Consider the following 14,007-nt stretch of genomic DNA (forward strand, 5'->3'; position numbering starts at 1 on the left):
AATCAACACTGAGTTAAATCTTTCAATAACTGAATCGGATCCAAAGATCCAGATGGCGCCAATTCTTATGGCATTGATACTGCAATAATGCCGCACATGCGATATCTGTCTGCCCTTCCCTGCCTCTATAACTATCTGTAGCTCATCTAATGAGGGATTTTAAAGGAAAGTAGAACAAATGGACCCACCCCCGCATCGACGGGAAGGATGCACAGTGGAGTCACGTTGGGCTAATTTTTAGGATACATTCAAAATACTTGAGCAATCCTCTCTTTTTAATAGAAAACACCTCTTCCTTCAGATTTCACACCAAAATATTCATAGTTTAGCAAATATAATTTTCTCAGCTGTAAGCTCTGCATTTTCACCTTGTACTTTAATACGCAACAGAAGTTTTGGTAAGTGCACCAAGGAAATACAATCAAGCTAAGCTTCGTTTACTTTCTCCCAGTAACATAAAAGCTCCTTTTTAATAAAATGCACAAATGAAAGCCTATAATTAACTACATCTCTTTCAAAAACTTTCAAACTCCAGGTAACTATAATAAATGAGCAGTCATTAGCTGTTGAGTAAATAAAATCACGCAAGAGAAAGTACAAAACATTTATTATTACTGTTTGCTGGGTAGAAAGTTCCCTTTTCTTAGCAGATAAATCCTAGCAGGTACGTGCTGCAAAGGCGAATAGCCTGAGGGACAATAAAGTTTATTGAGGCCTGAGTGATACATAGGTTTTTGTGTAGAAATCCACCCACGGTGTATTTCAGAGTAATTCAGTCATTTTAACACAGGCAAAACCCACTGTGAGCTCTACGAGATAAGAAACTTAATTTATTTTTGATAAATTAGGGAAGTGTTTTCATTTACGAAATGAAAAAAAGGTTATTTTTATTTTACTGGGGTGCTTTGTGAAACAAGTGGAGGATGTGTTTATGCAGATTATTTTTATTGCAAGGTTCCTATCAATATCTTACAACAAGTGTCCTTTTATTGTTTTCTAAAATGGCCTCTCACTAACACAATTTAACTGTAAGGTGGCTGTATTGATTTGTCACTGAAAACTGTAATTTTACTCTTCATCCTTTCACTTGAACTTGCAACTATGCCAGGAAGAAGATTATTTTCCATCCTGGGACTTCAAACTTTCAGTGGTTTCTTCTACATCAGACTGAAAAGCGTTGTTTGTCCTCAAGGACTGAATTTCTCATTGCTTCTTCCATTGCTCCTGTTTTTCATCCTTCTTCTTCTACCCATACAGGATTTCTCCTTTCCCCAAACATTCATAGCACTATCTTTTAAATATCTCCATCAGAATCTACTTCTGCTAAGCTCATGTCATTAATCCATGTAACTGGAAACCATTTGTAACTAAACATTGATGCTGCAAATGAACCAGGAAGTTCCTAGATAAAACATTAGAAATTTAGTCTTACAACCTTGTAGTAGCTGAATTTACCCTCCCTGAACACTTCATCCTTGTATCTTACATGGTATTACAGCATCTAGTAATGGCTACTAAGCCATTACATGTAGACTAGCAGGTGCTACCAAGAAGATGACGGTAAGACAGATTTTGTTTGGAGTTACACAAACCCTTTGTTTAAGGTTGACATTTGGAAGGTCCATGGAAAGGCAGGTGAGCGATGTTTTCACTAGAGCTGCAGAGGAAACATCTGGAAGCAACTCTATTTTAAGGTCTGCGACACTCTAAACAACCTGGAAGGTCACGAACTGTCCGTGCAGCTGTGTCCTGCCCTGCTTCTGTCCCTTTCCCTACATTCCCCAGCTCCTGTTACAGCTCTCATTTTTTTTGCACCGTGTTCCTACAGCCTGTAGGTGGCACTTTCACAACCTCATCCTTTGGCAAGACAGCAATAAATCCTGTAAATGTGGACAGAGTATTTCCATCCATTGTGAATAGTTTGTAATATACATTAACAACATATTTACATTCAGTCTGGCAAACTATTTAGTAGAACAACAACTTTCTACAATGACAAAAGTTATTTGCCCTGCCTAACTAATCTCTTACGAAATTTAATGAAAACCAGGAGTCATCTACCCTACTGCAAAAACAGGCAGCAAACACAAACTTCAGTAATTTTCAGTAGCACTTCTATTTGCTACAGATCTATTAATTTTCCCCTGCTCAATTCAGCTGAAATATACTTCACTAACTCAGCCACTACACAAATAATTACTCATCATTTCTGGTTTGCTATCATTATTCAAGGTGTTTTATCAGACTAGTATGGTCTGAGTGTTTATTCCTTGGACATGTGCCACTAAGAATATCTTTGAGCTGGCAAAAGATCAGTTAGATGATTTTTTTTTCATCTTAACCTAATGACCAAATTTTACACTCCATTCTCCTAAACTGCCAGCTAACAAGCAAGCAGTATTGCTTAGCAAACCATTAACTGCTTTTAGCCAATTTGTGCACTGAAGGAACTTCTTTATCCTTGGAATTCCTAAAAAAAATTATCACTACAATTCCTCAAATGAACATGGACAAATCCCACGGATTTTGGAATAAGCTGAATCTATTTTCCATAACACCCATGAATCTCCCGCATGAAGACATAAATATTGTCTGAAATACATGATAGTTTCAGATTCTTTTTTAAAACAGAGATCAAGTCAGCTTTATAAAATGTATACAGGAAGAAATAATCCAACTCAAAGAATATTTTTGCAGGAGTACATATACTCCTCTGTATTTCCAGTTTTTAGATTACTGGTCGTTTTTGGCTATCAAAACTGTAAAGTTCACAGCTATCAAAATACCTGTTTTGGGTGTCTGGCCATGCAAAAGATACACTGCACTGACTTGCACTTGCTTATCCCTCTTCCACGTGTTTGCAATCAACCATGTCAAATCATTAAAACAAAGTCACGTGCCTTTTAGAAGACAATTCTATTGTAGAAGAAACACATTCCTGCTCACAAGACATGTATCTGCCATTGGCAACAAGAACTTTCCAAAACACTATTTAAGGGAGAAGGTTTTGAGTATCAAAAAAAAAAAATAAAACAAAGTGACCTTGATTGAACAAGTTTTTTTTCTTAAAACTGATCATCTATTCTCCCCTTTACTAACAATGAACTCTTGATTATTGTACTAGAATTTGGGTACATGTATCAAAAAGATCTTTTTTTTGTGTGTCTCATGCTCGCAACTGAAAACTCTGAATATCAGTTTTTGGAAAACAGCACTGTAAAACAAATGGGTGTTGTATTACACCCAGTTTTGCAAAAAGGTTTCCTGAAGACTGAAGCAAATAGATGATATTTTACAGAAAAAAAAGAGTGATAGATGTCAATGATGTCAAACAAAAAATACATCAAAAAGACCGACTTTTTTTTCCTTTCTAACTTGTACTCACTATGTAGCAAATAAAAGTTCTTTTAATGTATAATTACATCAAAAGATTGTTTTTTCAGTCTTTATGCTCCGAAATACCCTAAATCCAATATAGAATCAAGTACAACACTAATTTTTGACAGTTACTCTATACCTAAAGAATTGCTAATGATTACTTGAAAAGGAAAATAAACTTTTTTCAATGCAATAATTTTGCTTGCTGTTGTACAGTGTTGAAATATTTTTTGCTGGCAAATACAGGGAGCATGATGTTAAGAGGTAAGTTCTTGTTCCTGCAAGCAATCCCGTGGTGATGGCAAAAGACAACTCAAAGTACTCAAACCAAGGTGTAATACAACGCTCGCGAAACATATCTCCCCACTAGAAGTTATTTTGCATAAAATTTGCTACGAAAAGAAAATTCAGTTAAAATTAAAGACTTACTGGACTGGATGCCGAAGGAAAGTTTTGTCCGTGGTGTAATTGGTGGTGGCGTCGCTTGGGAGCTGGGAGACGATGGAGAGACGGAGAAACGTCTTTCACTTGAAATGACGTTTATGACTTGGCTTTTTGGTCTCTGTGGTCTCAGTGGGCTGATCTGCACAGGGACAAAACCAGTGAGAGAGTGAAGGAACACACGTTGTAACTGAGTGGCAGACGTTCTTTATTCTCACATGGCTCTACTTCCCTTTCACAATTTACTTCTTTAATTGCTTGCATGGTCAAACTCTCTTCTGAGGAAGACATCATCTGTCCAGAAACACCTTCTTGATGGTGCATGTTCGTGTTTATATTTAACTTACTGAAATATCCTATTGTTTTGCTCTGGCTGCTTGATAGGCCATTTAAGTTTTCCATCAGAAACCCTGAAATGATACTTGTAATCCGATGGGCAACTAATGCTTTTGTTGAGGTGATTCCTTTTACTGAGTTTAATTCTGAACTCTACTGTTTGTTACCCATCCAGTGACTCCCCATATTTCCATTAATTGCAGTAAAGAAAGGAATTTTTTACTTCCAGGAAAACACAGAAAATGGAGCAGCAGCCTGAAGTTTAAGGGCAATTACATCCAAGGCGCTGCATTAGGACAAACCAGAAAATGCGAACAGAAATTCATGCTTTTTTTCAGAATTTTGTCATTTCACGATTTTTTTTTACATACTATGTTGTCAAGGAGAAATCTAAAATGAGGTATGAGTGTTTCCTTGTATTTTCAGAAAACAAACCTTAGAAGGGTTTGCATAAAAGGCCATGTGTCTGAGACCCTTCTGTGAGAAATGAACGACCATGAAGTATGGAACATCTTTTTGAAAGTTCATCAATACCTCAGGGTAACCTTTCAGAAATTAGCCTGATGGTAAAATTCAAGTCCTAAAGACTGCAAAGTTTTCTTCTTTCAAGATCTTTTAAAGCGTATTTTTAGTAGCACAATAATCACTTTCTCAGAGGTATATAATTATAAAAAAGCAACTAAGGAAAATATACTCATTGATTAGGAAAGCTGCAGTGCCAGTATCAAGAGAAAAAACAACAACTAGAATTAAGTTCATAAGTTAACCTGGTCTGTAGCTACTTATCTCAAATAAATTTTAACTTCTTCTATGATTGACAAGCTTGATGTTCTTCTTAAAGCTTCATATAAATCATGGTTCTGCTAGGGAATATGAACTCTTTGGAGACCATTAATCCATAATGAACCCATTGCTAATTTTTTTTGGTCTAACGAAAGCAAGAGCAATAATGAATGACGATGTTAGATGCCACTAAATCAATAAAACGTACAGCCTGTTATTCTGATTTCCTACACAAGCTTTCAAGTGGTCTGTTAACTACCTGGCTTCAGCGTTAGGTTTGCTATCAGCTCATGGAATCAAAGAACTAGCAATGAGAACTTATGTTAAAGAAGTTTATGTGATACTTAAAAGAAGACATAAATCGCTAGAAAACTATAAAGACATTACTGATCATCTTCACATACCAAAGTGCTTAATTTATCTTCTGATAAGCTCATAGTAGTACAACATCTCTGTAATTAGGGCTTGGGTTTTGATCAGTCAATACTTTGAGTACAGTGAAATTTGGAAAAAAGTATTTGTCTGGTACAACTAGACAAAACAGCCTCTGAATGCTCCTTTTTAAGGAAAATGTAAAAGCTCCATGAAATAATTCTGCAGTTTTATAGTCTTCCCATGTTCTTCCATGAAGATGTATTTGTTTGGAAAAAAAGAAGTTCCTATATAAGAAAGTCCACTGCAGTGACAGAAACACTCATTTCATTAGGCATTTCATCTTTAAGCGCAGCAGAAGCTCTGCAGAGATGAGAATGACCGCTGTCTGACATGCCTGCTGCGCCTCTCGCTTGATATTCTCTGTAAATTTGATATCGTGCTTACAATTACGTTGCACAAACCAATTAGTAGCCAATAACACAGGATCCAGAACAGATTCGTATATAAGGTTATTGATGCATCTTTCCCTCCTGAAAGCAAACCACAGATAACTACCTATTTGTTGTGGGTGAAGAATAATTTAATCCGAGTGTTGTCAGGCAACAGAGAATTGTGTGTGAGTATGTGTGTGGGGCGAATATCTGAAACTGGACTTTGCAACTGTCGAGCAGAAGCCTGCTATTTGCCAGCTACAACTGGGATGGGCTGGTTGTAAACTGCAATGACACCCGGATGAAACAGAAGTGAGACACACCGAACCCTCCTGTTACTAAATACACATGAGACAGAGCCAGCAATTAAGAGGCTGAGCAGGCGCTGTGCTTCGCACGTAGATTATTTTGATATATCCCACTATCCAAATCCATCACAGGCTCTCATTTACTCCGTCTCACCTGCGGCAATATTGAGCGCAGTTTTTCCAGGCTGCTATGTATCCTTCAGCATCACCTTCATCGCCCAGTCTTGCTCGTGAGAACATCGTGTGAGATGTGCCAGATGTCACATTGAAGTCAGCACATCGGGAACCTGCCACATCATTCCTACCCACAGAGCCTCCCTCTCTGCCGCACGAAGAAGGAAGAAGAGCTTGACTGATCTGGTGTTGACAAATGCAAGCTGGCTGTTATTCTTTCATCCCTTTTCTTGAAGGTACTTATAAATTGCTATCGTACTAAAGAAAAGCATGTCTTCTGCTGTAAAATCCCCAAGTATTTTAGAAGTCAGAACTAAGAATCCATTAGAATATTCACCAAATAACTGAACTCTTCTAAGTGAATTAGCGATGGTACAAGTGAGTTCCAAAATTCTGAACAGAAGAAATCCAGTAACTATAATACAAAATCTAGTAACTAATAATAGTTTATTAATAAAATCTCACTTTAAAACTCTTTAAATCTCTATTTTAATTTCCATTTCTATTCAAATCTGGATTCAAATTTTTTTTTGGAAAAAAACCAATTCTTAATTTCCCCCCCCTCCATTTCATCATCATCTTTTTTTTTAAGCTTGCAAACTTTCTGCTTCCAAGATCCTAAGGCAAGATAAATCAAAACTCCTTTTTCTTCATAAAACACAGCAGTAACAGTGCTTTGGAAGCAATTTCAACTTAAAAGGGGAACTTGCACACAGTGCAGCCCACAAACAATGGAAAAGCTGAATTCTCACCCACAAAAGGTAACAATTTCCCTTTTATATCATTAATAAGGGACATATGTCTCCAGAGTGGAAAAAAATTTAAGACAAATTTCATCTTTAAACTGCTTGACATTATCTGTACAAAATTCCTGAAGGCAGCAGTGGGAATTTTACAACCACTCTTGTAAACTGATCTCGAAAGTGTTTCCTCTATTTCACCTACAAGAGAAAATGAACCACGCTAACACCAAGCATTAAAAATTGACTTGGTTATTTTGGAGCTCAGGAAGTAGTTTGCAGGTACTGAAAAAGGAGAGTTTTCCTCTCACCAGTAAATCCCTTTTCATATTATTGATCTGTGGATTTCAAGAAGCTCAAAGTAACTAACTAATTCTGACGTTTAATTGCCTCCCTCTCTATAATCAGGAGAAAAATTAGTCGTACCAGTCATCCACTGAAAGCTCTTGACTGGGAAGAGTGGAAAACTTGAGTCAGAGAATGTTGGGCTTGGCTCATTTTTGTTCTTCAGATGACCAATGGGAATATGCCTTGAAGGGTTATCGTGTCCTCCTTTCCAGCCAGCATTTGCATTTTTCCAGTCATAAGCAATCTTCTCCAATATCCAAGACCTCTCAGAGATGACAGTGACCTTCCAGTGACATCAACCAGCTCTCCAGCATCCTTGGGCGCCTCCCATCTGGTCTCATGGATTTGTGCAAGTCCAGCTGACTGAGCTGCCCTGAAATACAAGTTTCTCCTGTGGCTAATGCTCTTCTCCCACAAGCTCTGCTAGTCCTTTTGGAGATCTGGGAGATGCGAGTGCAAGTCTTGACATTGCAATGTTCAGGCTTAGTCAAAATATGGCTGCTGCAATGTGCAGAGTTGAATGCATTGCATCAAAAAGATGAGACGTGGAAATCTATGCAAAATGTATTTTCTGTCTGAAAACACTCTAATGATGCTCACCTGGCTGGCTTTGGTAGGAGGAATCTCCATTTAAATAAACCAGAGCTGATCCAAAATTTACTGAAGTCAATGGAAAAACTCACTGGTTTCAGAAGAGTTTGGGTGAAAAGCCTGAGATGCACAAAAGGGATTCTATATCAACTTTTTGCTGAGCTAATACTGGGCCTATGGCCACATCAGACAAACCAAGTCTGATCTTCCAAGATGTCAGAAGACACATCAGAGAGATTAGCTCATCTCTGGATGGAAAAGGAGGAGCAAATCCAGAAAACAGAGGAACTATGGCTGAACATTCTGCTACAAATACCAAACAGAAAGACTTAAAGGACCTAGTCATCGCAAGTCAGAGAGAAATCGTTTCGAGAGTCCAATGCAAATGACACAGCCACCGACGAAAGACACTGCTGAGTTGAAAGCTGGCTCTACAAGTACTTGTGCAAATCTCTAAAAGAACATTATATTTATTTCTGGAGGGCAAGTTTTAAACTATTGGCCTCAAAACAGGTGTCCAAGCAGAGATTTAGAGGTTACAGCTAGTTCATGCACTCCCTGCTCCAGCCTAAAATGGCCTTGCTTTCAATTTCAGAGCTATAACTTCCGAAGTTACCTAAGCCTTTAGGACGGTTTCAGTGAATTAAATATACGCCAAGAAGAGAGGGCTTACAAGAGATATGCCCTGTAGTTAATATTCTTACACACAGCCACTAGTGAAACTGCTTACGATTTTCTGCTCAAAATAGCCTTTCAAGAATACGTAATTGCCATGCACGAAATGACCTTGTAACATTTCCACCAAAAAGTATATTGCAATAGTCAGCTGAAATATGAGGAAACCCATCACCATCTATTGGGAACCATAAATTCAAAAGGCTGCTAAAATGCTAGCATTTATTTTACTTAGGATGTACCATCTGTTCCTTTTATCAAATAGTCATATACAGCTTTTGGTAAGATTTTCATATGAGATAAGATGATTTTTTTTCACTGTAAATAAAATCTGTATTTTTGATTCATTATCACATACTAATATCGTGGTGTATTCCTTTAGAGTTATCTTTGGTCTAAAAATAAACCAAAATGTAAAAATCAACATTTTTATTTAAAAAGAGAAAGAACACTGCTCAGAATTAGATAAAGCATTACTTGCTAATAAAGTTACCGTTTCTGAAAGGATCACTGCTTCAGACTGCTGCAGAGAAATATCAGTAGATTTAAATTCTTTATCAAATATCTCCTGATGCTTGCTGTTCCTTTTCTCCTTCTTCTTTTCTTTCTTATCTTTATCTAGGTCATCCTTGTCCAATTTATCTTGAGACCTAGAATGCATCTTTTTTGGCAGGAGGGGCTCCAGCACAAACCTAAAGAAAATTGTTGTCACTTAGATTAATAAAATACTATTTTCGAAACACCTAATTTTCATTTACATATTTCCCAAAGTCTCACTTGAGTTAACGATGCTTTGGTAATCCAGGAAAACTCATTAGAGAGAAAAAGAGGGGGCACAAGGTCATAACGATCATAATTGTCTTACAATAAAATTTACTGCAGAACTGCTGAAGAACCAGTACTGCACATTCTCCTGCTCTGTAGTAAATTTACCGGTTTACAGCTACACAAACTCCCGAGTTTCACTGTATGTGGTTTACATAGGAATGAGTTTCTCATTCCGCACTCCCACTGTATACGCTGGGGCATCACGGCAGGCGTGCCAGCAGACGTCTGGAAACTCCCCTGGAAATCAGCACCGTACGAGTGCAGGTACCGTACAATGCATTAAAGAAACGTCACCCCTACCTCCCCTGCACCTCGGAGGCAGTCCGTATGTCTGCAATGGCTTGAAGGATTTCTTTAAAAAGTAACCAAGTCCCCAGATTCCTCCTGGACATTTTTTTTTTTTTTTTCTTGGTAGAGAAAGAGGATGTATTTATTCCCCAGAGAAGGAATAAGAGTTGAGAAATTGTGCAGAGGTGTAGTGATTTGCTTTTGAATATGCAAAACACTTTCTAATCCTTGTAACTCATCAAAATGACGGTACCTTTTCACAGAGAAGCAAACAAAATCACCCCTAATGCAAAGGAAACGCCTATACATTGCACAAAAGCATGAGGTATAGAGGTTTAACCACAGACACAAGCACCATTCCTGTCCATAACACTGTGTGCATACGTTTGGCTTTGTGTGCGTGCACGAGGATATCCACCTCCATACGAGTGTGCACACATCTCCTCACAGATCCTCTGCTCGCCTACAGCATGCCAGGAGGGCACAGCAGAGCCAGGAGGGCTGAGTTTGCTTGTGCTGTTATTACAGATAAACTCAAGAATGAAAAATCGGTCAGACAATAACGAAAGGCAAGGTTAGTGTCCAAAAAGCAGATGTATTTTCCCACCTGGAATGCTTACAAGCGTGTGAATATAGGCAAGGCTGATATACCACTACCATCAGCTCTGCAAATTTTACAGTTCATGACTAATTTTTTTCTGGCTACAAAGGAAAAAAATCTTTAGGGGTTCAATGAACATTTAAAGTAAAAGTTCATTTTTTTAAGAGTTTTTACTTTGTAGGGAAAGCACTACTCTAAGTAATATTGGAACTCTTTTTAGGTAATTTTTACTCAGTTATCTCTCTTATCTCACCTTTTTTCAATGACTAGTTTCAATAAAAAAAAGAGATATTTTTCTCTTAACAAGCTAAAACATTCTTAGCTAGACAAAGTATTTTATAATTTATTTTATATAATAAACTGCACAAACTCCTAAAATCATACGCTAATTAAAATTACACTGACAGATTTTAAGAGGATATCTCAAATCATTACATTACAAAACCAAACCAAAAAAAACCCCAAACAAATGAAACCAGCTTTTTAACATTGGAAAAGTATTTACTATGCCACGGTGCTGTATGGATGTACAGGCCACAGTCTTTGGTGCGAAAGACTGGAGGGTTCAGATTTCAGACAATCTGCAGTGAAGTTATCCTAATCACCGCCATTAGCAGCAATATCCAGCAGCAATATCCAAAATTTTTGTTGTTGTTTGAAGCACTAAAGGCCCTTTAGTTTTCAGCCTGAATTAGCTCATTTGATGGAAAGATGCTCAAACCAGTACCCACGGCAGTGGCCCCTGAGCCACGACCCTCATAACCAAAGCCAAAATCACACGTGTTGGGAGACAAAACCACGAGCTTTTTTCATCCCATTTTACAGACCGGGATAAGGGAGGGCAAGGACTTGCCTAGGGCCACGAAGCGCACCAGTGACAAAGCCCACACCAGGAGACAGTTTTAGCCACCTGAATTGTGTGTTTTGGCTGCTTCTGCCAGGCTGATTCTTTACAAGAGGAATTGCCATTCTTCAGACAATGATTAATTGCTTCCCTTCCAGGCATTACTATTATTAGTACTATTAATTATTTGTACGCAACGTATCAGAGATAAAACGGGCTAGCACGCCGTGCTTCTACTTGAAGTACATTAGGACTTGCAACAGACGGCAGATCACACAGGCACACCGGGACTTCCTCGCTTCCAACCACTGCTTGTAAGTGCTCAGATTTGTACTTCTAAGTCCCATTTTAAGCAGTGAATAAACCCAAGGTCCTTTTTTAAAGTCAGAGTTTTATTTATACATAGAGTTGGGAGTTGTAAAACACATACTATGTCAACGTCTGCTTTGAGTTTTTACTGTTTAAAAGCTCCAAAGCAGCAGAAGCTGGAGATGGCATAAAATATAAGTTGGGTGATTTGGGCAAGACAGTCTGTTGACTCCATTTTTAATTGTTTTTTTTTAGTTCCATCTGTAATCTCAGCATTAACATATGAAGAGGGTGGAAATGGGAAGCAGGAGAGGACAACTGACCATAAACTCAATCAACTATGGTAGGTACATGGGTGAACTTCTTCCAAGTTAATAGTGACAAACCACCCACATGATTTTTACAGACAGTTGCATTTTTGAGGTCTTTCATTATGTTATTTACATTTGATGATTTTTCTTCTCCTGCTCCACTGATCAAATGAACATTTTTTTCAGGTCTTCTCAGTGATGATAATTGTTCATTATATTTTCCTCACATGTATTACAGCTGTATTGCCCCAGGCTCAGAGCAGGAGCTGAGCTGCACCATGGTCTTTGTGAGGTTTTTTTTTTTTAAATATACATACTGAGTAGACTCATGAGATCCTCTGAAACCGCTAAGTGACACCTACTGCTACAAAGCTGGGATAGAGAAGTGAAATTTAAGAAAAGAGCATCCAATGAGAAAGAAAAAGACACAGAATGATTTTGAAGGGAAAATGAGAAAGAGGTAGATGCAGGCAGGGAAAGAATCAATATTTTTCTTCTGAGATAAAAGTTGCCCAGTAACCTGGGCTGGTAGTTATCCCCAAGTTCCAGCAAGACAACTTTTGTGGATGAAATAGTCAAAACACATTATCATCTCTGCTGTCCTACATTTATATCAACATGACTCCCCATGTATACGTTCCAGAGGGTAACGTAACGAGAGCTGAATTGCGCTCTGTTTGCAGTTCTTCCCAATGGGTAAATAAACTGCTTGTAATCAAGGTGAGGATCATGTTGGTCCTTAGATGCTGTATTTAATTTTACTCGACACTTTTACTCTTTAGTCAGGTAGTAGCTTGCTCTGAAGGTGCACAAGGGACACGAACATCTCTAGCAGATGTCTCTAAGTCAGCAGCCCTGCAGGAGGCTCTAAAGAACTGCCACCTTGGTCGAACACTGAGTTTCTGGATTATAGGAATGCCTGGGGGGAGGAAGAGGGAGAAGGGACTTCTGAGGCTGCATGGAAACCCCAGAAAGAAAACAGATTATTTTGTTCTTTTGAGGGATGCAACTGTGAGACAGGGCTTATCAACAGAATTCCTAGTTCTCATGTGAAATATCTTGATAAGTCTTGAAGTACAATCTTGCCATAAGCAGCTTTTCCTCTGGCAGCAAAAGTGAGAAGAAATGATTGAGCAGTCAGCTAATCCCTTCCTTCTCCCAAGCTCCACCTGTTTAGCGCGACAGGGCCGGCTGAACACGTCTCATCACCGCCTTTGCAGAAGATCACTTCTGAACTATTACACTTGCAATACCTTAAAAGGGGATAATTTATCTCCTGTTTCTTTGGGGGGTGGTTTGTTTGAATGCTTAGGGGAGTTTGTTTAACTTTTTTTAAAAGAAAACCAAGAAGAGCATTATATTTATCTTGGTTAAAAAAAAAAAGGGCAAGGAATGTATCTTGAGATAGATGTTTACACAGGTTGGGGTTTTTTAGCCGATATTAGGCTATCACTTAAAAGCGCCATCCCCACTCCACACCAGTTACTCCCATCGTTGTGTCCCATTAATGTTTGTGGGGTATTATGATGAACCAAATCTGGAATAAAACACACTGGGCAAAGACCCAAACAAAAAAACCCCACAGTTCCTTATGAGATCAAACAAACGTCACGCTGCCACACAGGAGGAGTCACTAGGATCACAAGGAGTAACACCGTGAAAGCATTGAGATCAAAACCTATAGATCTACACGCCAAATCATGGTTTTCAGAGATAAGCCCTGAATGACTATTCCTTACGCACCCATCCGAGCCCGGTCGAGAAGGTGTGCTGTCGGAGGAGATGGAAGACACCGACGCAACGGAGAGGGGTCTTGAAGATGATGGCATCGTGAAGGACCTCACCATAGACCGTGGCCGACTGCCCCGTCTATCATCCAGACTTGAAAGCTGCAATAAAGGAACAGAAGACATTATTTCTTAAATCACAATGTAGCTGATGTCTGGCTACAAAAAAAAAAAAAAACACGAAAAGTCTGATGGCTTTTCTTCCATGTGGAAATTTATATGATTTAATTATACATCATGTTTAACAACAGAGAGAATAATTCTAAAGAAAATCCATTTAAAGGACTGAGAAGAAATATGTATAATTTTAAATGTATTCCAATAATTAATTTTCTTCAATGGAATTTACATGCTTTTTTTTATATCTAGGCTTTAAAAAGGAGCTATTTACAAGTAACATCTCTGCAATTGAAGTGACTGCCCTGTCAGTATATTTAAATGAAATGGAGTTTTAAAAAA

General features: G+C 38.3%; 1 protein-coding gene across 3 annotated transcripts in view; it reads right to left on the reverse strand.

Annotated features, from left to right (window-relative positions):
* DOCK1 (dedicator of cytokinesis 1) overlaps positions 1–14,007 on the reverse strand; it is a 306,953-nt gene that overhangs the window by 10,030 nt on the left and 282,916 nt on the right. For all 3 annotated transcript variants that reach the window (XM_075757636.1, XM_075757638.1, XM_075757637.1), the window contains 3 exons: positions 13,505–13,650; positions 9,074–9,272; positions 3,808–3,961 (listed from right to left, as the gene is read on the reverse strand). In XM_075757636.1, the coding sequence (XP_075613751.1) occupies positions 3,808–3,961; positions 9,074–9,272; positions 13,505–13,650 (499 nt within the window). The remainder of the gene's footprint in view (positions 1–3,807; positions 3,962–9,073; positions 9,273–13,504; positions 13,651–14,007) is intronic.

This window comes from Balearica regulorum, chromosome 7 (genome assembly GCF_011004875.1).
Source record: "Balearica regulorum gibbericeps isolate bBalReg1 chromosome 7, bBalReg1.pri, whole genome shotgun sequence".
NCBI classification, from domain to species: domain Eukaryota; kingdom Metazoa; phylum Chordata; class Aves; order Gruiformes; family Gruidae; genus Balearica; species Balearica regulorum.